The sequence below is a fragment of the Enhydra lutris genome, unplaced genomic scaffold (genome assembly GCF_002288905.1).
Source record: "Enhydra lutris kenyoni isolate GAN:26980312 unplaced genomic scaffold, ASM228890v2 scaffoldscaffold14, whole genome shotgun sequence".
Taxonomy (NCBI): domain Eukaryota; kingdom Metazoa; phylum Chordata; class Mammalia; order Carnivora; family Mustelidae; genus Enhydra; species Enhydra lutris.
The window spans coordinates 11,624,992-11,650,396 of NW_019154098.1; the positions used below are offsets into that span (position 1 = coordinate 11,624,992).

The window sequence follows — 25,405 nt, forward strand, 5'->3', positions numbered from 1 at the left end:
TATTTCAGATGTAAATTGCTATGACTTGTATCAGAATGAATTTGGAAGAGGCTGCAGTTGGCTAAAGGAACCCAGTGATTCTCAGTCCCGACAGCACAGAAGAGCCATCAGGTTCTACCCCCAAAGGCTCTAGCTTCATTGGTCTAGAGATGAAGCCCAAGATTGCTTCCCAGTTGAAGAACCACTGAGTCCATCCCTCATTAGCCAGTGTTACAAATCAGAGGGACCAGGGGGCGGGTTCTTACATAGAGGTCGGTAGACGTCTACAGCAAATTGCAAGGAATTTGCAAAGTGTGTGAGCTGGCTTGTGGACCTCATTTGTAACTCAGCCAGTGTGAAGTCTGATTGTCACCACATCCTTCTTTATCCTAGCCAAGGGTCCTGTTCATGAACTGTGCAGTAAAATCAATAGAAAGGGCAGGTCTCCATGGCCTGAGTCCCAGGTGTTCTGGAAGCAGCTCTGACCCCCTGCTCGGGTTGATCTGTGTCTGCCTGGAGTCCCCTCAGGCCCGCTCTGTTTGCATGCTCTGTGTCTTCACAGTTCCCTGGGCTCTCTCTGTTCCCCGCCCATGGCCGACAGTCCCCAGTTCACCCAGTGAGACCTTCCTGTCAGATAGGATTTGCTGTTTGAACCTGAGTGATTTTAATGGGTAGCTCTCCCAGAAAGGCTTTCATTTTAACAGGAAATGCTGCTTTACCCTAGAGAGAAGTTGGTGACAGTAGGCGTTTATGTATCAGCCACGTGGACACCAGTAGAAGAAATATCTTGGAAATCATTAGTAAGCACAGATACAGTAGCTAACATTTATTGAGCATATACTATATGCTAGGTACTTTAGGTAGGTTTTCCCACCGTGGGCTGCAAACCAATGAGATTGTACCCCACTCACTTCTCTGCTGGAATTCCAGTCACACTGCAAGCACAGAGAATGACCCCAAGGGCTGCCTGTGTAGGCTCAGCCCTCACAAGCTGCAGACTGGCGCTGGGATCTGTAACCTCTTTTACATTTGAGTTCAGTGTCACCCCGTCGTCTTCATCTATGAAGCCAGGTCCTCAGAGGAGCTCCCTCCCAACTCCTCACAACATGAAGCAGATTTACTTGGGAGGTCCTCAAACCCTAGGCAGCATCAGCACCGTGAGGCCGTTGTACCTTGAACATTCACCAGAAGGAATCAAAGGCCTGGTGCTCGCGGTCTTGGAGGCCACGATGACAGGCGGCCCCCAATACCTGGCTCTCAAGGGGTGCCCAGGGGCTCAGTTGGTTAAGCGTCTGATGCTTCATTTTGGTTCAGGTTGTGATCTCAGAATTCTGAGATCAAGCCCAATCTTGGGCTCCGCAGTGGGCGTGGAACCTGCTTGGGATTCTCTCCCTCTGCACTCCTCTACCCCCCACTCCCAGCTCCTATGCACACTCTCTGGAATAAAAAATAAGTACCTGGCTTTCATGAAGCCCCACTCTGGGGAACTGAGGCTCCTGCCTACTTGTCTGGAGCAATGCAATATTTTGTTAATTTACAAAGGCAATTTATTCATATGAGGAGGTAAATGGTGGAACGGAGGAGCACTGTGTACTTCTGGAGACAATCTGATCTGGCTTTGGGTCTTGGCCCAGCTGTCCGCTAACAGCCACAAGTGAGTAGCTTCAGCCTCCTGAGTTTGAGTCTTCTCATCATAAAGAAGGAAAATGATGCTGCTTTGCTGTGATAGTGAACAGTGTCTGCTGGCAGGGAGTACAGGCTCTGGAGTTCAACTTCTTGGGTTCAAATCTGGCTCCAGCACCTGGTGGTTAGGGGACTTCCAAGTTTTTGCCCCTTTAAATGGAGGTAACAGCAGCTACCTTGGAAGGGGGTCATTCTCTGTGCTTCCAGTGTGATTGGAATTCCAGCAGAGAAGTGAGTGGGGTACAGTCTCATTGGTTCACGGTCCGCAGATTCAGACAGTGAGCCCCTTTGGTTGCAGTGTATGCGACTGGTTCTTAAAAGGTAAAAGGACTAAAGAAAGTTCTGGTCTTAACAAATTTGAAGGTATAAAAGGGCCTATGGTCTGAAATTAGTCAGTTTACATGTTACTCCCCACCCCGCCTTCCCCAAGATAAGAAACAAGGGAGACCTTACAAACGTTTTACCATCCCCTCACATTCTGTTAGCCATGACCTTAAGGCAAAGCTACTTCACCTTTCTGTGCCTTGGTTTAGCCATCTCTCTAGTGGGGGTGCTAGTAAGTGGTACTTACTTTAGGGTGGTTGTGCAGATTAAAGATGTAAATATATGTAAAAACACTTAGAAACAGTACCTGGCACGAGTTCTGCGTAGTTGTCAAGACGCTGATACTGCCGTCATTTTAATTGCCAGCCGTTTGTATGCGGGGCAGTAGAGATCTGTTCTAAATGTTTGCCTCAGCTCCTTACTGCCTGTTGTGTTTTTTTTTTTTTTTTAATAAAAAGTAGTGGGAATACTTTTTTAAAAATATAGCTTATATTTTAAAATATAAAAATATAGCTTAACAGATATTTTATCACCAAGTCACTGTATTTTGTAGAATTATTTTTAAAGGTTTTTGGTTTACGAGCTCTGGTTGGTTAGCAAGGCATGGATTACAGTGGTTACTACGGCTACATAGGAAATAAGAGTTGCAAAGTTCTTGTGCTTGCCCATGGGGCGCCTGGGTGGCTCAGTCGGTTGAACATCCAGCTTGATTTCAGCTCAGGTCGTGATCTCAGGATTGTGAGGTGGAGCCTCAAGTCAGGTTCCATGCTTAGTGGGGAGTGTGTTTGAGATTCTCCCTCTCCCTCTGCCCTTCCCCCCCATAATAAATAAAATCTTTGAAAACTAATAAAAATATAAAAAAATTAAAGTTTTATGCTGGCCCAAACTCTGTATCTGGCAATTAGGAGACACTTGTAGAAATTAGTATATGGAGTAATGTCCAGAAGGTTCATCAGTTGTAGTAACAACATCAGCCCCACTTCTTACCAGAAACCCTGGTAAACTCTTTTTTTTTTTTTTTTCTGTTTACATTGTAGCACATACTCTCCGAAGTGATGAGTTCCTTATGCTTTTCCTTACAGATTTTCAAGGATATCTGTATATCCCATGGGGGGGCCTGGGTGGTTCAGCTGGCTAAGCAGTTAAGCTTCTGCCTTTGGCTCAGGTCATGAATCTAGAGATCGAGCCCCACGTTGGGCTCCCTGCTCAGTGGGGAGTCTGCTTCTTCCTCTCCTTCTGTCCCTCTCCCTGCCTGTTCTCTCTCTCAAATAAATAAATAAAATCTTTGGGGAGGAAAAAAAGAATACTTCATATTCAGATATATCTTTCTCACACATACATTCTACCAACTGGAAATGAGTACTGTGGGGTAAATGGTTGGGAGGGTTAAGGGATTCTATAGTCATGCACACTCTAGAATGAATTACTTCAGTAATTACTAGTTAAATGATTACTTCCTCCCCTAAGCTCTCTGAAGGACCGCTAAAGAAGAGGAGAGCTTTCATTATAGCCACAAGAGTAATTCTGGAATGTGGAGCACGTCCAGAATGGGTGGGATTTCTCAATAGAAGTGTTAAGTGATTTGGAGGGAAATAAGAGAGCTAACTGGCCATTCCAGGGTAGGAAAAACAAAAAAAGGAAAAGCAGGAAAGATGTTTTTACTTGCTATGCAAATGTCCCAAGGGCTTGCCTTGACAAAGGAACAGTTTGATAAATTGGAAAAGCTCTGGGAAGGAATTTGTTCACATCTCAGCTTTGCTTTTTACTTTCTGTAAAACACTGGTCAATTTACTCCCGCCCTCCTGACCCTCGGTTTCCTCATCCATGAAGTAGGTACACAACAGTACCCAGCTATTGGGGTTATTGCAAGAATTACATAATAAAATTTACTAAAGCACCCAGCAATTTATGAGGTACCCAAATAAACCAAAATACTTTCCAAAAAGCGGTAGTTTTAATGTACTAAAATCGTAGAGATAAGATCTCTCTGCGGTAGTAGGTATTCAGTATGTACCTAACATCTAGCCAGAGGGTGATTGTGGTTATCAACTGCATGCCAATAGAGGTGTCCCTGTAGGGCAGAGTAGGTGTCCAAATAAATATTTACTGAACAAAAGTTTGAAATGACTGTAATGATCAGAACAGCCCTGCTACCAAGTATTAGCATAGAAAGTGAAGGGAATTTATTATTTTTACTTCTTTCCACACAATGGCCTCAGCCAGGCGGGGTCAGGCTTATCCCCCAAGTAATTAATGATGTTCACTTCTTGTTTGTGAAGCAGAGCAATTCAATAGGAGGATGGAGGGAAATAATTTCATTCCTGGATACTAATTCCAGTAGCAGCTGTTTCCTGCTAACAGGGAAATATGCCTGCGCTAACGGCTTCACACTTCCAGCAAAAACATTTCACCGTGGTACACACTAAGCTGTTTGAGGACAAATGTGTGGTGTTTGTTTTCTTCCTGGAGACACAGAGACGTTAATGAGAGTTGACTCATTCCATTTCTACATGCATTTCTCCTTCCATGTCTGATGATTTTCCTGGCTGAACAGCATTTTCTATTTTGAGTGGCAGGCAGAGCATTATGTCAGAGGGATAATATCTTCATCACTTCTCCTCATGGAACGTGTCCAGAGCTTCCCTAGTAAGAACATTTTCAAAAATGAAAAACTCGAGGGTGATCTTGCCGTGTGTGTGTGTGCGCATGTGTAAAATGAACACATCTGTGTATGTTGTTAATGGGGGGGAGCAGTCTGCAAAACAACGTACACAACTTGAATCAACCCATGATTTTTTAAAACAGACATCTCTCTCCCCACCCTTCTCTCTCTCTCTCTCTCTCTCTCTCTCTCTCTCTCTCTCACACACACACACACACACACACACACACACACACACCGATCTTTTTTCACAGTGATGTCTGGGTATAAAAGTGAGATACAAAGATGGTGTTAACTTTCTTCTTTGGCTGTGTCCCCCAAAGAAGAAAGTTAGTATCATTCTTGTAATGAAGAGTGAAATCTGTAAGAGGACAAGCCTCAGAGTTTCAGGGAACAGAGCCGTAAAATCTTCAGTTTTGAAGCCTGTCAGACCTGTGTTTGAATAGAAGCACCTGCCGCTGTTGGAAGACCCGCAGGTGCAGTGCAGCCTCCCTTCTGCTCACCATCCAGATGCCTGGACTGAGTGGTGCACACACTGTAGAGAGGTCACTTTGGGAATCATTGATTAAAAGTCTCACATTTTAGGCAGTTAACTTGAGTCCCCAGCCCCCCGTACCATGGCTATAGCTTTGATTCAGGCCCCCATCATTGCCCACCAGTCTTGCAGTCTCAGTCGCCTCCCCCAGACACGCCCCTGAATGCACGTATAGGAGTTCACTGCTCGGATGGACCCTTGACTAGACGCCTGAGCCACTGGGGCGGGGATGTGAGCTCCTGAGCGCGACAGGCAGTTCCCCCTCCACACACACAACTTCCCCATGGGCATCACTGCTGCCCTGCTCTCCTCTTACCCCCCAGGGGCCTGCGCCTGCTCCTCCTGGCTGTTCCCACCCCTCTGCCTTGTTCAGACCCCGCATCCACGCCCTCGCCAGGGCTGAGGCTGCCTCTGTGGGGCACACCCTGGTCAGCAGCGCACATTCTAGGTCCCCGCCTCCTCCAAGCAGCAGTTTCCCATAGTTGCTTGAGAGCACCAGGTGTTTTCCGTATGTGCTCAGAATGTCACAGAGGCTTACTGTTGAGCCAAATAAATAAGCAAAAAAGTATTTCAAATGGGCTTCTAAAATTTCTCATCAGTTACAGAAGTAACTGGGGGGAAATCAAATGACCTGAGAAGACGTGAAAGAAGTGAATCTTGTGCACCCCGGCTCTCTGTTTCTAACCCTTACTCTTCTCAGAAGCAGATGTTCTGTCCTGTGCTAGGACTTCCAGCGGCTTCCTGAGTCCGCGCCTCATGGTGCAAGTAGGAGGAGGACTCGGGCTTTGGTCCCCTCTGACCTGGGTTCCTCTCCAGGCTCTGTCATCTTCTTACTGGGAAATTTTAGGAAAATTAGTAAATCTCTCTGTGCCTCTCCGTCATCTCACTTAGGATAAGAAACTAAAGTGACTTCCCTCACAGGTGCTGGTACATCAGGTGGTGTATGTACGGCAACTGAAATGCTTTCATTCATTTCACAAAACACTTATTGAGTGCCTGCTGTATGGCAGGCCCATTTTAGTGGACAGAAAAGTGTGTCCCCTTAGCGTGAAGAAAGAGAAGGAGATAAGAGCCAGGAAGACAGTAGAGCAGGTGTAAAGGGGATGGGAAGTCGCTGGAGGGTGATTAAGCCAGGAAGGTGGTCTCTGAGGAGGTGCTGATTTTGAGAGACCTGAAGGGAAGGAGGCGGAAGAGAACTGCATCTGTAGGGTTTGGGGGTGGGAGGTGTGAACCACGGTAGGGAGGCCTGGGCTTGTCACCTCCCAGCAGAGGGAGCTGCAGGCCCGGTGGCAGGAGCTGGTCAGAAGGAGCCTGGAAGCAGTATTTGGGGTCGTGGTACAGACCCAGGTTTTTATCCTGAGCCTGGGAGGAATCATCAACAGTAAGGACTCAATAAGTCCATGCTTTCTTTGTTTTTTTCTTTCCTGTCCTTAAATAATATGAAAGCATTTCCTCAGCTGTACACAGTGATGTAGCCCAGGGAAAGTCACTCAGTCTTACTTTGATTTTAGTCTGCCCAAATGCCAGAAGATTATACCTTCTTTAATCAATATACCTATAAATTAGTACTAAATGTTGAGAAAGTGGTTTGAAATTTTGGGGAGTTATACAAACCCGGGATTCTAGTATTACTTTGGTGATTCCTGAGCCTTCTGGGGCCTTGGTCCGAGGACTTCGGTTGAGCGTACCACCCTTCCTGGCGTTTGTGGGCTCAGTACTGGCTACGTTGGCGGCTTCAACAGTCAAAAATTGTGTTTTCTGCTCCTTAAATTCACACGTGGGGTGATAGGTCATTTGTCAGGTGTCTCATTGGCATTTGGGGGAGGAACACTGTATGCAGGCAAGATGTCCTGTGTCACACACAGTGTTTGTTAATGGGGCAAATGTCAGGCCAGTAGTATTGGCAAAACTCCAAGGGAATAAATATTGTGTGTCATCATGATAGGAGGAGTTATGGGCCAGCTGTTTAGAATCCTTCCCATCAGAAGCTTTCTGGTAATGTATACTCAGAGGTAGTCCATGCTTAGGAAAGAGATGAATGATGGTCTTTAACTTTTCTGAATACGGTTAATATTAACTTTTTTTTTTTCTTTCTGAAAATGTTGTGTTTGTTCCTTGATTGTATTTGTTGGTGAGGTTGTTCAGAAACACTGGAGTAACATGGATTTGGGGGACAAAAAAATCATCCAGTTAATCCTCTGCTACATTAATCGTGAACGGTGCCTAAAAAATTCTTAAGTTTTTCCAAGAGATTCCTGGACTTAGGGTAAGAAACCTGAAACCTCTTATTATGCGGAATCATCTGAAGCAGGCAAGGGAAGTTCTTCCTTCTGTCTGGCTCAGATATTCTACGATTTGGGCGCATTTCTTCTTCATTTGTACAAATGAGAAACAGCTGTCCTGCCTTCCCCATAACCACCTTTCATGTTCTCGAGGATGGTTATTAAATCACTCCCTAGCTTTCTTTCCTCGGAACTAAATAGTGCCTTCAGCCGGTCTTCAAAGTGCCCATTTTCCACTCCTTTAATCATCTCCTGATCTTTCCTAAACTTTTCTCTGTCCTTTAAATGTGGATGCCAAATTGGAACACAGCATTCTGGGGAGAGTCTCATGGTGACCTGGGATCTCTAGCTGTGGTGATTGTCATTCTTATGGAAACGCAGCCATCTCACCAGCATCCAGAAGGATGAGGTGTAAGACAGTTCCCTTTCCAGAGGGGCAGGGGGGCACCTCCTTGTGGCTGCAGCTGCGGGTTTCGGAGCCTGACGCCCGTAGCAAACCAAACTCCAGGTCTATTCTGAGAAACATCTTGCAAGGCCTACAAACTCCCACCTCCTCCCCCCTTCTGGGCTTGCCAGCCAGTTGTGTAACACAGGACCCCGCTCCCAGGGGCTCGTTCCTCTTAGGCAGAACTGTCCCGCGAGGGACTTCGTGGCCAGTGTCCATGCCTGAGTCAAACGTCCTTGCCGTAAACATGAAGTCCCTTGGCGTCTCTCACTTCCTGCCCCCGACAGCTTGCTCTGGAACGGATTCAGGACAAGGAGCATTGTTTTCTGGATCTAATCTCATTGAAATCACAAAGAGGAGTAGGATCTCAAAAACAGTTTAGGGAGTGGAGGAAGGTAAACAATTTAATTGCCTGGTGTCCAGTTGTGGAGAATGAGAGGTGCAGTGCGTCCTTGAAATTGTCTTGATCACGTGCCATCTCTGTTGACCTTTTACTCCCTCTTCTCCCTCTGTTTTCCCTCAAAGCACAAGTGCTTTGGGTATAAATGGTCATGGCATGGGGATTTTCAGAATCGCACCTGTCCGTTGAGGCAGGAATACAGGACTGGGAAATTACATGGCTTCCTTCAGCAGGCTTTTGTTCAAGTGAAGCCCAGCCCGGGCACACAGAGATGTCACTCCTCGGTCAGCTCCTGCACGAAACAGGCATGCTGGCATCAGCCATTGACCAGCCTGTGACCTTGGACGAATACAGGCAGGAGACAAGAAAGAGTCTGACCAGAGTGATTCTATGGCAAGACTCCACGTAGGAAAGCCTAAAATAGCATGACTGTCTAAATCCTGTAGGATCTGAATGAATTATATGTGTAACTGAGAGATTTGCTGATAAATGATATGAAATCCTTATTGTATTTTTCCTCTCTCCCGATTTTGGGGCTCATTAAGTAATGTCTCATTAAGCAGCGTCTCACTGATCAATTATCTTTGTACGTTTGAGCAAAGAACTAAATTTTGCATTACAACCAAAATCTGCGGATCCCTGAGACATCACATTTGGGCGGAGTGATTACTGGGGTCATTTTGAGTCGGCTGTATTTCACAGTACGGCGCAGAACCGAGAGCATCAGCTGTCCGTGCTTGGGGCTGTGAAGTGGAGAGCTGCATTTCCATTGCGCACGCCCACTCTGCAGGGCCGGTGAGGTGGACTATCTTGGTTCCATTCTGATTGATCACACAGGCTTATGCACAGTTAAAAAGCATGTGTAAGAACAAGCTGCAGATTCTCCTGGGGTAGATGAGACTCCCTCACAGGAACCGCGTGAGACTGACCCTGCAGGTGAGGGGACAGTGCGCCGGGTGTAACTCCCTCGCTTTCTCTTCTAGTCTAACAGGCAGCCCGCCAAGTTGAACCTTCTCACCTGCCAGGTGAAACCCAATGCCGAGGACAAGAAGTCTTTTGACCTGATATCACGTGAGTCCTCTTTCTCTCCCGGTCGGTTGCTGTGGCTTCCGACCCTTCGCATCTCCCTCTCTGGGCGCGCAAGCAGCAGCTGGCCCAGGCCGGGCCCCTGGCGCACATCTCTTCATTTACAGTGAGCCCACCTGCAGGAGGAAGGCAGGACAGGAGCCCACCTGCAGGGGGAAGTCAGATCCGACCCACAGTAGAATCGAATTGAGATGCATACATTAAACTAGACCAGTTCGTGACTAGGAGCCCACAGCTTTATCCCCTTGGAGAGATTTTTGTACATGTATCCCTATTTCTCTCTTAGATTTCTCTTAGATCTGCTGAATCACAGTCTTTGCTGTGAAGCCCAAACATTTTTTAAGAAGCCCCAGGTGATTATGCTGTGTACCTGAGGTTAAGAACCTCTGGCATAGACTTGAGAGTGCAGGTGTGTCAGTGTAACCATACGGGAGTGGTAACTGTGGCCGGAGTTGTGGCCTTACAAAACAGCGCTCTTAAAAATCATCTTACTTCCAGGTAGAACTGCCCTCCCACTTCACAAATGGAAGATACACATCCCATCACTCTCTTAATCCATGGGTCCTTGTGTGCTTTTCTCTTGTGAAGAAAGATTGCTTTCTTCTAGACTGACTGCTGTGCTTACACTGGGCACTTCAAGAAAGAGGATGGTAGTGCCCCTGAAGTGGCTCACCTGTATTCTGAAATCCTGCACATTAACCTGCAGTATCCCTCCTTTCTAGAGCTCCGTGGGGCTGCCTGACAGCCTAAGTGCATGATCTCTGTGCAGAACACAGACGTACTCTCCTGCCCTGTGCAGTCCTTCTGATGTAGTTGGATGAATGGAAGTCCCAAAACAGTTTCACCCAAAGGACCGAATCTTAGTGAGACCTTTTGGATGGAGTCCAACCTGGATTAGGCAGCATCTATTAAATTTCAGAGTCCCCATGATTTTTATGACCAAGAAATTTCCCAGGTTACTGATGAAATGTGACTCCAAATGTGACTCCAAAAAGCTGAAACTCCTGGAAGAGAGAGCGCGGAGGTTATTGATAACAGTCACCAGTCATTGAGCATCTAATATGTCTTAGGTGCTTTATATACATTATGGCCATTCCTCACAAAAGCCCTATCAGTTTCCTATTTTGTGGAAGAGAAAACTGAGGCTCAGAGACATGTAGTGACTTACCCACGGTCACACAGCAGTAAACCAACGACTGGATCCAACCAAGTTTCTTGGGCTCTACTATGTATGGCCGGTTCTTGGACAGACACATTCATGAGGGTAAGAGCATCTGACCTGGAGTAGTTGTGTAGTGAGTGACTGGTTAGTTTGACCAGAATATGTCGAAACATTCTAGCAAATCCTAAAGTTTAAGAAAGAGCCTCCCTTAGGTACAGCTGCCCCAACTCTCCACATCAGGCTGTTCCCTCCTGACCTGGGCAGCACCTTGAAGGTGAACCTTGAACAGGGTGGAAGCCCTTCCTCCCTGAAGCCTGATTGAGCCACAGAGCAGCCTGGGGCAGCGTATACCTGCTTGGCGGAGCTGCTCTGTGAGCTACGGATCATTTCAGAAAAGTAATTTTTTTAAAGGAAACCCAGTAAAAGGCACACTGAAAATGAAACAAATAATATACCAAACGCAGCTGGCAGTCTCCAGTTGGTAGAGACATCCACTTTGATCCCATAGGCTCTATCTCCCTTTCCATCTTGTTTTCAGGAGAAGTGCCAAATGTTTGGTATTTGCCGTTATTTTACTGTACTTCTCTTGCACTTCAGAAAAGCAATATTGACAAAGTGAACTGTGTGACTGCTAAGTCAAACTGGTATAAAAACCAGATAATATTAAAATCTTCCTTTTACTGTGTTTTTTTTCCCAGAAACTTTCATAGCTTACATTATAGCTGAAGGTATTCTGCTTTCTAAAGTTCCCCTTATTTTCCTTTTTGTATTTTAGATAACAGGACGTACCACTTCCAGGCAGAAGACGAGCAGGATTATGTAGCGTAAGTAGTTTGTGATCTAATGGCACAGTGTCCGGCACTGAAAAGGCACTGTCGTATAGCATACCTTTGTTCCTGAGAACCTGTCCTGCGGGTTCTGGGTTCTGCGTGCTTCTGTCTCACTGCTGCACCTTCGCATGTTGCTCCTCTCTCTGTCCAGCGCTTGGTAAACTCTGATACCCCCTTCAAAGTTCAGCTCAAGCCTCACCGTTCAGGGGCTCTAATGCTTCCTCTCACCCCCGGGCCTCCTCCCACTCCCTAATGATCCCCCAGTTCGGGCTGAGCCCTCTTAAGCCTGAGAGCTCTTGAGGGCAGGGACTGTGCCCGCACTTTTAATCACGTCGCCTGATCTTAGGAGGGGCTCGCCTGGTGCTGAACCCGTCCTCCTGGATGCTTGGCGGCTTTTAACTGCGAGGGGAGAGGAGAGGCTGGCCCTAAAGAACAGTAGATCAGGTGCCTCCGTGGGTGTGTGGGGCTCAGGAGCCCAGAGTAGGAGGGGAGAACTGGCTTTGGTGTCACACACTCCTGGGGGGGACGCCTACCTCCCCTGACCAGGCACACGACCTCAGGCGGCTCCCCACCCCCTTTCTTCATGTTACCCCAGTCCTGGGCAGTCTTCATCGCCTCTTCCTTCCTGTAGCCTGCCAGGCAGTGCCGGCCGTTACATCCTCAGCTGTCTGTGGAGGAGGATGTTTGTGTTAAAGCTGGCAGTTTAACCTTTTTGTAGCATTCACATTTGCAAATCCCTGTCCCGTTGGTGACACACAGTAAAAGTTATTTTCTTTCCTTACTGATTTCTGGAGAGCCACTGAATTCTGCCCCCCCTTTCACCTTACACTCACCTCTTTTCTCTCTCTCTCTCTCCTCCTCCTCTGGAGAATTCCACTCTTCCCCATTTCAGGAGAAATGATAAAGGGTCAAAAAGAGAATAAAGAAAGGGTCGAAAAGATGCACAGCTGGGAGACACAGAGCAAAAAGGGTGGAGGGGGGTTGCTGAGAGAGAAGGTGAGAGAGGTGAAGGAAAAGGAGAAGAGTCTTTGACCCATTCATTCATCTGAAGGTTTAGTGAACACCAGTTCCAGGCTGAGAACTGTGCGAAGCATGGAGAATACAAGGCTAAGTTAGATAGAGCCCCTACCCTGAAGAAACTCGGTCTGTGCTAGAGGAGAAGATGGGGGTGGAGTGCAGGGGCAGAGGAGGCGGTGTGCTGTGGGAGCACATGTGGGAGCACCATGCATCCACATGCCTGGTTCTTGGGAGTGGTACTCAGGGATGACTTCCAAGGGGAAGGGAAGCGGCCCGAGGCGGCTCAGGAAGGTGCGGGAAGGTTATAAATATTCTGTACTCTGGTTGCAGGTCCCACTGGCCTAGAAGCAGCAGGGAGGACTAGAAGGGAAGCAGCTGATGGCTCGATGTCACTGATCTGGGGTTGGCCAACTGGGGAGTGGCTTGAAAAGAGAGAGCAGGAGAGAGGTCAGGACCCTCAGACTCAGGGTAGTATTTAGTGAGCTCATATGATGCTTCATGCACATCAGACCTTGTGAATCCTCACAACCCCAGAAAGCAGAGGCTCTTATCCCTAGTTCAGAAATGAGGGCACTGAGAGGCAGCGGGCCACGGTCACAGTCCCAGGAGCCTCAGGGTCTTGCGGTCGAGTTGGGGAAGGAGGTCCTCAGGGTACAGTGGGTGTCTCATTGCCCACAGTGTAGGTGCTGGCTGTGAGCCCGCAGGGGCCCATTATCATGTCAGTCACAGAGTTGGCTTACTTGTGCCAGTTCTGCTGATGATTAAACAGACTAAGTGAGGTTAAGGGGCTTCTTTTGACCTCAACACAAAATCGTAGATGTGTGGTTGGAATAGTGGCCCTAATGCTCACGTGGTTACGCCACTTCCAATTCATCACACTGATGCCATAAAGTGTTCAGCCGCGTGATGAGAGTCCACCAGTTGCAGGACCGGAACTTGGAGGGGACGGTTGAAGGGTCCAGACCATTACGTTTGCCTTGACTTGTTTCACATCACTTGGTTTACTTTTAGGAACTTCAGCCCCTCCTTTGTAAGACATGGGAACAGCAGTGGGCCCTTAATTCAGGCCCCTTCTGGAAGGTAGCCTTGAAAGGTGATGCGAGCAGACAAGCATTCCTGGTGGCGGTGGGGCTTACTGGGTGCTGCTAGAGAAGGCCCAGCAGGCAGTCACGTATGTGGGCATGTGTGGTCTCCGGACCTGTGTCCCATCAAGAATCTCCTGGACAGAATTCCAGAATCACCTTGGAATATTGCTTCCCCTTGTATTTCACTCTTTACTCCTTTTTTTTTTCTTTTCCCTTCCCTAAACCCCTACGTGGGAGAACAGGTAAGAGATCTGTGTGAGGCAGGGAATGCGTCCACTTCTTTTTTGCTCATATCTCAAACCCAAGTTGTTAGTATTGTATTTACCCTGACTCACAAAGAACTCAGTCCCAGTTTGGTCGAAGAGGGATAGGCTTCTTGCCTGTGGACTTAGCACCCTTTAGTAAAGGGCTTGCTTGGCCCAGCCAGCAACTGCGACAAACCTGCACTTGGCCTTCTCTGGGGCTGGTGGTGGCAACAAGGGGCTTCGTTTTGAGTGATATCGGAGGGAATGGCGTTCTGCAGAGAAAACACACACACACACACACACACACACACACACACACCACCCCTCACCCCAGACGAGGCTTTGGTTCCTCACTGATTTCTGGGCTACGCAGAGAACATAAAGTTTCTTTCTCCTATGAAGGTGTCCAGTAGAATTAAATGTAGAAGACACTCTACAGGAGGAGGCGGGTCCCAGACAATGGGCAGCTGCGTGTCTTGTTAGTAACAAGGAGTCTGTAGGGGCGCCTGGGTGGCTCGGTTAAGTGGCTACCTTCAGTTCTGGTCGTGCTTCCAGAATCCTGGGATCGATACCGCATCGGGCTCCCTACTTAGCAAAGAGCCTGCTTCTCTCTCTCCCTCTGCCTGCTGCTCTCTCTGTCAAATAAATAAATAAGATCTTCAAAAAAAGAAGAAGAAGAAGATTATAGGCCTTGCTTGCAGGGCTTTGGGACTGAAGATAAAGTGTATAAAGTTCCTAGTCCAGTGCCAATGTTACTAATCCTGTAAACTCACAGAAACTTTAGAGTCTTAAAATACAATGGTGCATTATTTTCTTTCTTATACTTTGTGGTATGCCTGTTACTTTAAAATAATTTAAAAGTATATTTTTTAATTGTCAGAAGTAGTTGCTTTGGTTCTTGATCTTTGAAATAGACAGTCCATTGCACCAAATTTGAATTATCCCTGCAGAAACTTAGTTGCCCTTAAAATATGTACTTTATAATTATCAGTACCAAATCCTTTATTTCTTTGTTTGTCCTGATTTCTTGAGTGAGGTGGTAGATTTGGCTAATAAAGGAACCCCAGAAAGGGATGTGGGGAGGGGGGTGTCAGCAGCATGTCTCCGTCCAGTGTGACACCCGTCCTAGAGGACCTCAGGAGTCACACAAACCTCTCTAGGCTTATGCTTTTTTTTTTTTAAAGATTTTATTTATTTATTTGACAGACATCAGAAGTAGGCAGAGAGGCAGGCAGAGAGAGAGGGAGAAGCAGGCTTCCTGATGAGCAGAGAGCCCGATGCGGGGCTCCATCCCAGGACCCTGGGATCATGACCTGAGCCGAAGGCAGAGGCTTTAACCCACTGAGCCACATAGGCACCCCAAGGCTTATGCTTTTTCATCTGTAAGGACTGTCAGCCCCAATTCAGAGGCTTGCTGGAGGATTATATCTCAAAAATTATAAGGGGGGGCCCACCTGGGTGGCACAGTTGGTTAAGTATCTAACTCTTGATTTTGTCTCAGGCATGATCCCAGGGTCGTGAGATTGAGCCCCAAGTCAGGCCCTGTGCTGGGCCCGTAGCCTGCTTGGGAGTCTCTCTCTTTTTCTCCCTCTGAGACCCCCCACCCTACCCCTACCACTCATGCTATTGCTTGTAAAAAAAAAAAAAAAAGAAAAAAAAATTAAGTCCTTGGCATGCAGTAGATCCTGGTATATTAGATAGCCGGAATATCATAATGCTTAAGAAAACAAAGCAGAGACTCTGCACACAGAGTGAAAACTCCAGTAACACAATGCCACTGATTAAATACACTGTTGAGCCCAGTGTTTTGAATTGTTTTTAAGAAACCAATTTCTGGTATTTAACTTGAGACTAAATGATAGAAAAAATATTCTTTAATTTAGAAGGTATTGAATCACACACACACACACACACACACACACACACACACACACACACACGCCGCCCCATTCCTCGGCTGTTGGTTTTGCGGTGTTGCGTTCTAGGCAGCGCAGTGGAATGCTGAGCTGTGCAAGTGCATTTACAACACGCACGAGCTTTGCGCCTCCCACCTTCACAGGCGTGCCTTGCAGCTCATGTACCCCAAGTAATTTGGTTTGGTTGGTAATTCTCATTGCTGCGACTCTTATTCTAAACCTTTTGTGGAGAGCCCTTTGTGTCGTATCTGTGTCATCCTACAAGACACACAGAAAACCGAGACTCTGTTCTGAACCTCTGTGCTCTCGGTGGGGGCAGTTACTAGCTGTCTGCACGGTAGGCGAGAACAGACTGTGGTTTGGAAATGTTTTTCATTTTCTTCTTTAAAAAAGAAACTGGAGTGCTGGGGTGGCTCAGTCAGAGAAGTGTCTGCCTTCAGCTCAGGTCATGATTGCAGGGTCCTGGGATCGAGTCCCGCATCGGGCTCCCTGCTCCATGGGGAGCCTGCTTCTCCCTTGCCCTCTGCCTGCCACTCCCCTGCTTGTGCTCTTGCTCACTCTCTCTCTCTGTCAAATAAATAAAGATTTTTTTTTTTTATTAACGTAGTTTTTTTTTTCCTCATTCATGAAAGTAATACAGGCCCATTATAGGTTTGGAAAATTATAGAAAGGCAGAGTCAAGCAATCCATCTATCCATTATTCCTACAGAAAATTACTCAGAAAAAGCCAGTATTAACATTTTGGTGAATTTCCTTCTAGACTTTTTCTTCCCCAAACAGAAGTACCTAAAACCCTATATATCTCTAAATTTGGGATTATACCACATAAACAGTTTTTTCTTGTTTATATCACAAAACATTATATTGTGAGCATTTCCCCAGTGTCATCCAAAACTCAGTTGAAAACTTTGTCAACTAGACTTCAGTTCTAAAAGATCAATCTAGAAAAATTGGTTGAAAATTTAATTTTAATACCTGATTAACTATTCCACTCTCTGGTTATTTCCTGCTTTATTAATGAATCCTTGTTGTGTATTTAGGTGGTTTTATGCTACACTGGTAGCAGACGGTTGTTTTGTTCAGTTTATACTGTGATCATGCTGCGTATGTGATTTCATAGTCTGTCCTTTTTTTTTTTAAGATTTTATTTATTTATTTGACAGAGACATGGAGAGAGAGGGAACACAAGCGGGGGAATGGGAGAGGGAGAAGCAGGCTTCCCACTGAGTTAGGGAGCCTGATATGGGCTCAGTCCCAGGACTCCGAGATCATGACCTGAGCCGAAGGCAGACGCTTAGCAGCTGAGCCACCCAGGCGCCCCACAGTCTGTACTTTCTATTTCAGATAATTAACATCAGCATGTTTGTTACTGTACCTTTGCCACAAGCATAAATTCTCAAAGCTGCTCATGAAATAAATACTCCTTCATTTTCACTTCCAAGCCCACCTCCCCCGCACAGTGGACTGCCAGAGAACAGATGCCTTCTGCTAAACTCTTTCTTGCCTTCTGTCCATTTTTCACCAGTTCGTTCGCATCCTTTCATTGGGATGGTCCCGCAGCAAGTCCTCTCCATTCTGACGTTTGCTCTCTTCCATCCAAATGGACGTTCACGTACCTTGTCACCCCTGCAGGCCCTCAGTGATGTGGACTTCATCTCTCCTCTGTCCCTCTCCCAGCTCTCATTTTCTTCAACATGTTACTTTGCATTCTTTTAACTTTCTCTTTGGATTTAATGTCTTTCATTTTTTTCCTCACTTTATTGCTGGGCAGGGCGGGGGGGGGGGGTCATTCTTGGAAGTTCTTAACAAAAACAGCATTTTTTTGCAGTGGAAGGAGAAAGCAGTGGCCTTGCTTTTACATCTTCCTCTTGTTTTCAACAACAGATGGATATCCGTATTGACAAATAGCAAAGAAGAGGCCCTCACCATGGCCTTCCGTGGAGAGCAGAGCACAGGGGAGAACAGTCTGGAAGACTTGACGAAAGCCATCATTGAGGATGTCCAGCGGCTCCCTGGGAACGATGTCTGCTGCGATTGTGGCTCATCAGGTATTTGCCCCCACACAGGAGCTGGCTTCTTCCACAGCCTTTCTCCTCCCACAGAGTAAACACGAGCTATGTATTTAAATCCTTATCTCCGTATGGACATAGACACATACCCACCACTGCTTCCAACTTGAACGGTCCCACCCCTGAGCTGCTTTTACACGTGCTATTCACTCAGCCTGGAAAACTCCTACCTGCTCTCCTCAAGTGTCCCACATGGCCACCGGCCCAAATGCTGCTAGTTCAATGAGCACCAGGGGCATACGGAGAGAGCCCTGGATGCAGAGTCCATCGTCCTGGTTTTGAATCACCAGCCTGCCGCTCACGGCCTGGACGACCTCATGCCAAGTCCCTTTACCAGTCTCATCTTCTGTTTCTGGGGCTAAAATGGGATAATAGACCTCTGCTGTTATGAGGACTCAGTGAAATGCTATATCTGAAATCGTCTCAACCCATTATATTGTACTTTCCTTCCTTTCTGCTCAGTGAAAATTGCCCCCCAGCCTCTGTGTCACATGGGTGTCACCTTCCCCCAAACTTCTGTTTTCAGGTAGCGTCTGTATTACGTAGGTATGGACAGTAAATAACGTGTGTTCAGTGCTTACATTGTAATATGGACTCTGCTAGTTGTTTCAGCTTTTCTTACTGAATCCTCGCAGATGCTCTGTGAGCAAGCTACTAATATCCTTAACATTTTACAGATGAGAAAACTAGGGGACTCTGAGAAGTTAAGTGAGTTCCCAAAGTCATACATCTAGTAGGGATCAGAGCATGGATGCAAACCTGTGGTTCTTAAGCATCATGATATCCTTCCTAATTGTTTTCCTTGTGGAAATGGACTTCTCCATACCCCATGCCTTGAGCAACTCAGAGACAGGCCTCCCAGTTTCTGCCGTGCTCGTGTCCCTGTGAGATAGTGACTCACACACCACATAGGATGTGGCAGAGGAGTCAGAACTCCTCAGGTACTGACCCCTCCAAAAGAAGCTTGCCACAGGGAGTGAACCCTGAAGGTTTTGGTGACAGGGGAACACTCATTCCCCCTTTGTGGAGTCCAAATAGTTTAGGTCTGTGAAAGAAGCCTTTGACGTTCAGTATTTACAGCTGTCTCATTACCAGAAGGTGCTTGTGGAGATGGTGGGTCAGTGCGGGTTGTAACCGGGATGTTAATGGCAGCTTATGAACGGTATCCCCTGAGCCGCACATCACTTTGTCACTGCTGAGGATGATAACAGGGGCTGAGGGAGTATTTCTCACAAGGATGTTTCATGGACCCTCACAGGAAAAGTCATCACATTTTCACAAAAATAAAGAACTTAATTTTGTTTTTATTCAGTATTGAAAGAAAATTTTTTTAAATTTCTTTTAGCACCCATATTGCCCTCTGAGAAGCTGGTAAGCTTCATATGAGCCCCTAGGCTGAGCTGCAAGCTTCCATGTCTAACATTTAAATCTTCCCCTTTTAATTCTTAACAAGTTTTGCTACTCTTGTTTTAGCTTCCTTTATAGTTAGCACACTAAAATTAGGGCGTGTTTGTTTCATTGTCTTCAAAATCTTCTTTCCACACAGAACCCACCTGGCTTTCAACCAACTTGGGTATTTTGACCTGTATAGAATGTTCTGGCATCCATAGGGAAATGGGGGTTCACATTTCTCGCATTCAGTCTTTGGAACTAGACAAATTAGGAACTTCTGAACTCTTGGTGAGTAGTGACCTGTACTCGGAAATGTATATTGTCATAGATATATATAATACGTGGCTTTGGAGTGTCCTGTTTGTGCTGAGTACAAAGAATTACAGTTCCTGAATTTTGTGAATTTGCATGAATATTTAAAATGTAAATTTTGTGGTATGTAATGTTGACTATTTCTATTTTCTTTCTAAAGAACTGGTGAGTCATACATTTCTATAATTAGTTCACCTAAACTGGTTTTTCTTCTGGGATGGGATTTTCAGAGCCGCCTTCTTCTTTCAGAATTAGTTTTTGTGTGATTCACTGAAGAGCAGTGAAGGGAATTAGGTATTAAACTCATGTGATCACTTTACTTAGTGGCCTGTGTTACTAAAAATAGCTACTAAAGAGTCTGTCTCTGTTTTCACTGTTTGTAAGTTTGTAGAAGCCCCCATGATTCGAGAATGGTCTGTTAGGTACCGCCTTAAAGCCCATCACTCTTTAACCCATAACTTCTTCTGAGCAATGATGGTCTGTGTTTGTGTGAGCCCCTGATTTTAGGAAGTAGGAAATTCAGGAAGTATCATACTAATGCTTAACTCCCTGATTCATATCAGGATTAGAGGAAGAAAAGGCTCTGAGCTTCCAGCGGACACATTCTTCTTGCGTGTGGAAGTGGAGCCACGCCCTCTCCTTGACTTAAGCTAATGACACCCAGTTGACAACTAGAAACAGGAAGAGCAAATCCTGAACACTTGCCGGGTGATAAACCCAAGATTTCCCTGCAGAGACCTGATAGCGTGAATGTTTCCTAAGCCTTGCATTGCTCCCCAAATGATCTGAGTGACCAGAGGCCCTTCAGGACAAATTTTCCTGGAAGGGTCTTGAACCCAAAAGCAGAATGCTTCCTGTAGCATTTTTACGTGTATCCCAGATACAAAGGAATCCCACCTCCTTCTCTGCTCAGTCTAAAAATGAGATATGATAGAGATTGAAAAACAGTTGTTGCCTTTAAGCATTTAACCTGGATTCACGTGTGTAACCTGCTGTCTCATCTCAGGGTATGTGGGGGGAGGGCATATCCTATGCTATTCTAGCATTTATTACATGGTATTTGTTAAAATCATTGGTTTTTCTGATCAGTGTCCCCCCGCCCGAGTCTGTTGCTTCTGCAGGAAGGAATGTGGTTTACCCCTTTATTGCCAGCACCCTGAAGTTCGTGCCTGGCACATAGTAGGTGCTCGGTGAATATTTGCTGACCAGATGTATGGATGGTTTATATCCTGAGTCAAATGAGGGAGAGATACATATTCTGAAATCTCAAAAGCAAGTAATAGGAAACTTTTAAACTCATAGTAAAGAGTGGCTATATTGTGTTTTGTTTATGTTACAGCTGGCCAAGAATGTAGGAAACAATAGTTTTAATGATATTATGGAAGCAAATTTACCCAGCCCCTCAACAAAACCCACCCCTTCAAGTGATATGTAAGTACTTCTCATATACTGAATTCTTGACCATTCTGTAATTGTTTTTTTGTCCGCACAGAGAGTGTCTTAATGGTTATAGTATTTTTTTCCCAGAGGAAACCCCAATAGGAGAAAAACACAGAGCAAAGAAAAGTATTTTGGAATGCACTTCTGGAGTGCACAAATTATGCTCACTGACATGGTTCCCTAGGTAGTTGCTGCTCTCTATGGACGTAGTTCTCTCTAAGTCATGCCGTATTGTGATAAACAGGACACAGACAGAAGCGATGGCCCGTTCCAGTTAGATGGGGAAAGTCCAGACTCTTACCAGTGAGGCTGTAGGGAGCAATCTATCCCAGGTGTTGCTGGGGGGTGTGCTAGTGGCCCCTTGCCCAGGAGGAGCAAAATACCCATATTTATCACAGTCATTGATGTATTTACTTTCTGACTTTGCTGAGCCACTTCTGGGAATTGACTCCTGATCTGTAATAGGAAAGGATGAGGAACAAAAGGAACATGTATCTGTAGGTCTCTGATAAATTAGTTTATGGTACAGCCACACAGCAGAACGCAGTGCAGATGTAAAAAGAATAAGGAGGGTGCTTACATCCGGGTGGGACGATCTCCATTAGGAATTACCATTAGGTAGAAAAGCAAGGTGTGGAGCCCTGCACCTCATATCCTGCCTTCAGGTCAGAAGGGTGGGTCAGAACCACATCAGAGTACATTATTTGTGTTTGCGTGAAGAAACATGGACACAGGAGACTAAGAAAAGTGCAAGAGACCTTCTCAGTAAACAGTTTTTGGTATCATTTTTATTTTGGAGTCCTGTGAATCTAAACCTATTTAAAAATTTTTCACATTGAATTTACACTTAAAATTTTTAAATACTGTGCACGAATAGGAAGACAGCTCCTATTAATTCCAGCTCGATGGAGCAGGGGCGCTTCTGGGACATAGACGCCCACCTGAATGTCCACCAAGCCCCTCCTTGGTCGTTCCTCAGGTACCACATCTGCCGAGCACTGAAACTGTTACGAGCCACATTGAAGAAATGTGGTGTTTTCACTCTGAAATCATGAGATACTGTCTCCCAGCAGGCCTCTCCGCAGTGGTCTTCCCTTGAATTCCGCAAATGCATGCTGTCTGCTCGCTGCTTGTGTCGTGGTCGGTCACGTGCTGGGGGAACTAGCTGTAAGCTCTGTCCTTGTGGTGCCTGCCGTCTGGAGAGGACGGTGGCTGTAAACCAAGAAGTTAGACAGTCCGTTCCTGATGCACAGCTGTGAAAGGGTCACCGAAGAAAAGTCAGGGAGGCTGGATGCATATTTAACATCCTAACCTAACCTCAGGGCGTCGGGCTTAACAACAGTGTTTAAGCTCTGTTCTAGCGCAGAAACTCCTTGGATTCCTTTCACGCTCATGAGCACAAATTATACTGAGAAGTAAGGCTTTTTAGAAGTGAACGTGATCACAGAACAGCCACACAGAGACACGATCTGAAGGCACGCCGCAGACCGGGTGGCCGTAAGCGTGCAGATACCCAGCGCAGTCGCGCCCCCGCCAGCAGTCTTACGTATTTGTGGGCCCACACCTCAGAGGCATCATTTTAGGACAAACTTCATCACAGCAAGGATTTGTATTTCCTCTTGCTCACAAGCGAGGTGGCCCGCTCTTGCCCGTCTGTTTTGCGACCTCACATGGTCGTCTGGCCTCTGTCAGGCCTTCCCTTCAAAATGCTTGTGATTCTGCAGAATCTCTAATGGAGTGATTAAGGTTCCAAACTACTGGAGCCCAGATCCTGGCTCTGTCAATTCTGAACCGTGATCTGGAGCAAGTGACCCCACCTATCTGTGGCAACTTCCTAGGGTGTGGTAAGAACGGAAGGGGTTAAGTTAAGTGTTTCGAGCAGCTCCCAGCCTAGAGTGACACCATGACTGTCCCCACCACCAAGACCACAGTCTTCATCACCGTCCTCTTATTTGGCCAGCAACCTTGAGGAACAAAGCAGGTGCCCTATGACACACAGTTCACTCACTCACTATTACTAAGCAACTTCTGTGTTCCTAGCACACATTAAGTGCCAATGATGCAGTAGTGAACATGACAGCTCCTGTCCTGCATTCTGACTGTGGAGAGGAGGACATGGAGAATGGTAATGGACACTCTGAAGAAAACCCAACAGGATAAGGGGGTAAAGCGTAGAAGGCATTGTCCTCGGGATGGTCAGGGAATATCTCTGAGGACTTGACATTGGATGAAGATCTAGAGATACGAAGGACACGCATGGGGTGTAGGGTGAGGGGAGCGGGCCTGGCAGGGGGAACAGTAGTTGTGGGCACATTCACACAGTAACAAGAAGGTAGGTGTGGCTGGAGGGGACTGAGCTAGGACAGTGGTAGCCAATGCCACGCAAAATGGAGGTGGGACCCGGTCTCAGAGGGCCTTGTAAGTCATGAATGGGGATTTTATTCTCTGTGTGATTAGAAGGCTTTAAAAGAGGGAGTGACCAGAATGCTGCTAAACACCTTACAATGCATAGGACGGCACCGTGACAGAGAATCATCCAGCCATAGTGTCATCAGGGCTGAGGGTGAGAAAGCCAGCAGTGGCTGTACGTGAAGGGCAGGTGGACGAGGGGTGGAAACAGAAACCAAGGCGAAACTTGCACCAGGCCCACTGAGAGCCAGAGATGATGTGAACTAAGACAGTAGCAGGGAAGGGGTGGAAAGTAGTTGAATTCTCCATATGTTTTGAAGAGAGAGCCAACAGGATTTGCTAATCACTTCAAACACAGAACATTTAATTAAATTGTCTAGATGACACCTAAGGTTTGGGCCTGAGCATCTAGGTGAATAGGTAGTACCAGTATCTGCACCAGGGTGAGTGGGAAGGACCAGGTGTAGTGGGGACACAGGGCGAGCTTTTGTCAGCCATCAGGTAGAGCTGTGGTGTCAAATTTCAGACAAGTCTATTTCCCACCTCCCTGCCGCCCTGCTCTGTATCAGAAAGTGCTCTGTGCCTGGACTGCAGTGGAGTGCCCAGAAAGAGTTAAACATCATGCGTGTGAAGAGAGCAGGGACTTCCTGCAGCTGCGGAAGTAGAGACCCAGGGCTGGGAGGTGCTCGTCGAAGTGTCCTGGGGCATCCCCCAGGTACTCCCATGATACCTGAATGTCCTTAGCATCATTTCTGCCAAATTATTTTGCAACATCTGCGTGACACTTCAGTGCCAGGAAGCCTCCACAGACACCGTTGTCTCAGATTTACCTCCCATAGCTTCCTGCTGTTGATCCTCGCTCTGCCATCTTGGATGATACTAGAAAGTAAGCTTATGTATGAACCCATAGCCGTGTGTCATTCGTTCATACCTACTCTTGCTTCCCTGGAAGGCAGAGGACTGGTACGATTACTAATATTTCACAGATGAGGAAACAGGCATGGCTTTACCCAAGGTCATATGGATAGCATCTGATATCGGAATTGAATCAAGCCATTTCATTCTTAAATTCAATACTCTGTCCATCACATAGTGGCTGCCTTTCAAACTTTTTAAAGTTGTGTGCAGTGGGAGACCAGAAGCCGGGCTTAGGCCATTCTCTCAGGTGTCTGGAAGTCCTCCAACTCGTCATGCCATGGCCATCTTAAAAGGACTTTGACCTAAGTGTAAAGGACACCCATGAAAATAAGATCTTGGTCACTGAGCAGAATCTGCAAGTCACCAAAGGCGGTGTGCTGCCATCAACCAGCTCCCACCTTCACTGCAGACCCAGAATGAAAGGAGGAGGCATCAGCTTGATTTTTTTTTTTTTTACGATTTTATTTATTTATTTGACAGAGATCACAAGTAGGCAGAGAGAGAGAAGGGGGAAGCAGACTCCCTGCTGAGCGGAGAGCCCGATGCGGGTCTCGATCCCAGGACCCTGGGATCATGACCTGAGCCTAAGGCAGAGGCTTTAACCCACTGAGCCGCCCAGGCGCCCCATCAGCTCGATTTTAAACAGTGGTGTCAGGCTGTGGGATTGGGGCGGGAGAGGGGACAGCCTCAACCTCCGTAGGTGCAGTGGGTTTTTCTGAACAAGAAATCTTGTGTCCCATGAGTTAGAGCTTTCTCAGAAAGAAGAAGGCACCTTGTAGGTGCTGTATATTCTTTAATTCAAAATACGCCAATGAGTTATTCTCCACATTTTCAGATGAGAAAGCTGAAGCTTATGAAGATGAAGCTGTTTGCCCAAGGTCGCGCAGCCGGTGTGCTGTTAGAACTAGGATTTGAATCCACAATCCATTTACTGCTTTTTCATCGAGTGGCTAATATAACTGGGAAAATCGTGGGATAAGCTCAGGGATGGCTGGCTCCAGGATGTCAGACAGTATCATCTGGACCCTAGCTCGCTCGCCCAACTCTCCTTTCCTCTGAGCAGACTTCTGTCTCAGCCTTTTTGCCAAAAGTGGCAGAAGTAACCATCAGGCCACTTAGATCAGACACTCACACCTGCAGCTGGGAGGTGGGCCCAGTCCCAGAACTTGGGACAGAACTGCAAGTAGAGAAAGGACAAGTTCTTAAAAAGAGAA

The 25,405-nt window shown here is 46.5% G+C and overlaps 1 protein-coding gene across 3 annotated transcripts in view; it reads left to right on the top strand.

Moving 5' to 3' along the window:
• The window catches only part of LOC111146849 (ArfGAP with SH3 domain, ankyrin repeat and PH domain 1), a 353,910-nt gene that overhangs the window by 288,850 nt on the left and 39,655 nt on the right, over positions 1–25,405 (top strand). For all 3 annotated transcript variants that reach the window (XM_022502557.1, XM_022502555.1, XM_022502556.1), the window contains 5 exons: positions 9,294–9,381; positions 11,334–11,382; positions 17,536–17,699; positions 19,267–19,400; positions 20,764–20,855. In XM_022502557.1, the coding sequence (XP_022358265.1) occupies positions 9,294–9,381; positions 11,334–11,382; positions 17,536–17,699; positions 19,267–19,400; positions 20,764–20,855 (527 nt within the window). The remainder of the gene's footprint in view (positions 1–9,293; positions 9,382–11,333; positions 11,383–17,535; positions 17,700–19,266; positions 19,401–20,763; positions 20,856–25,405) is intronic.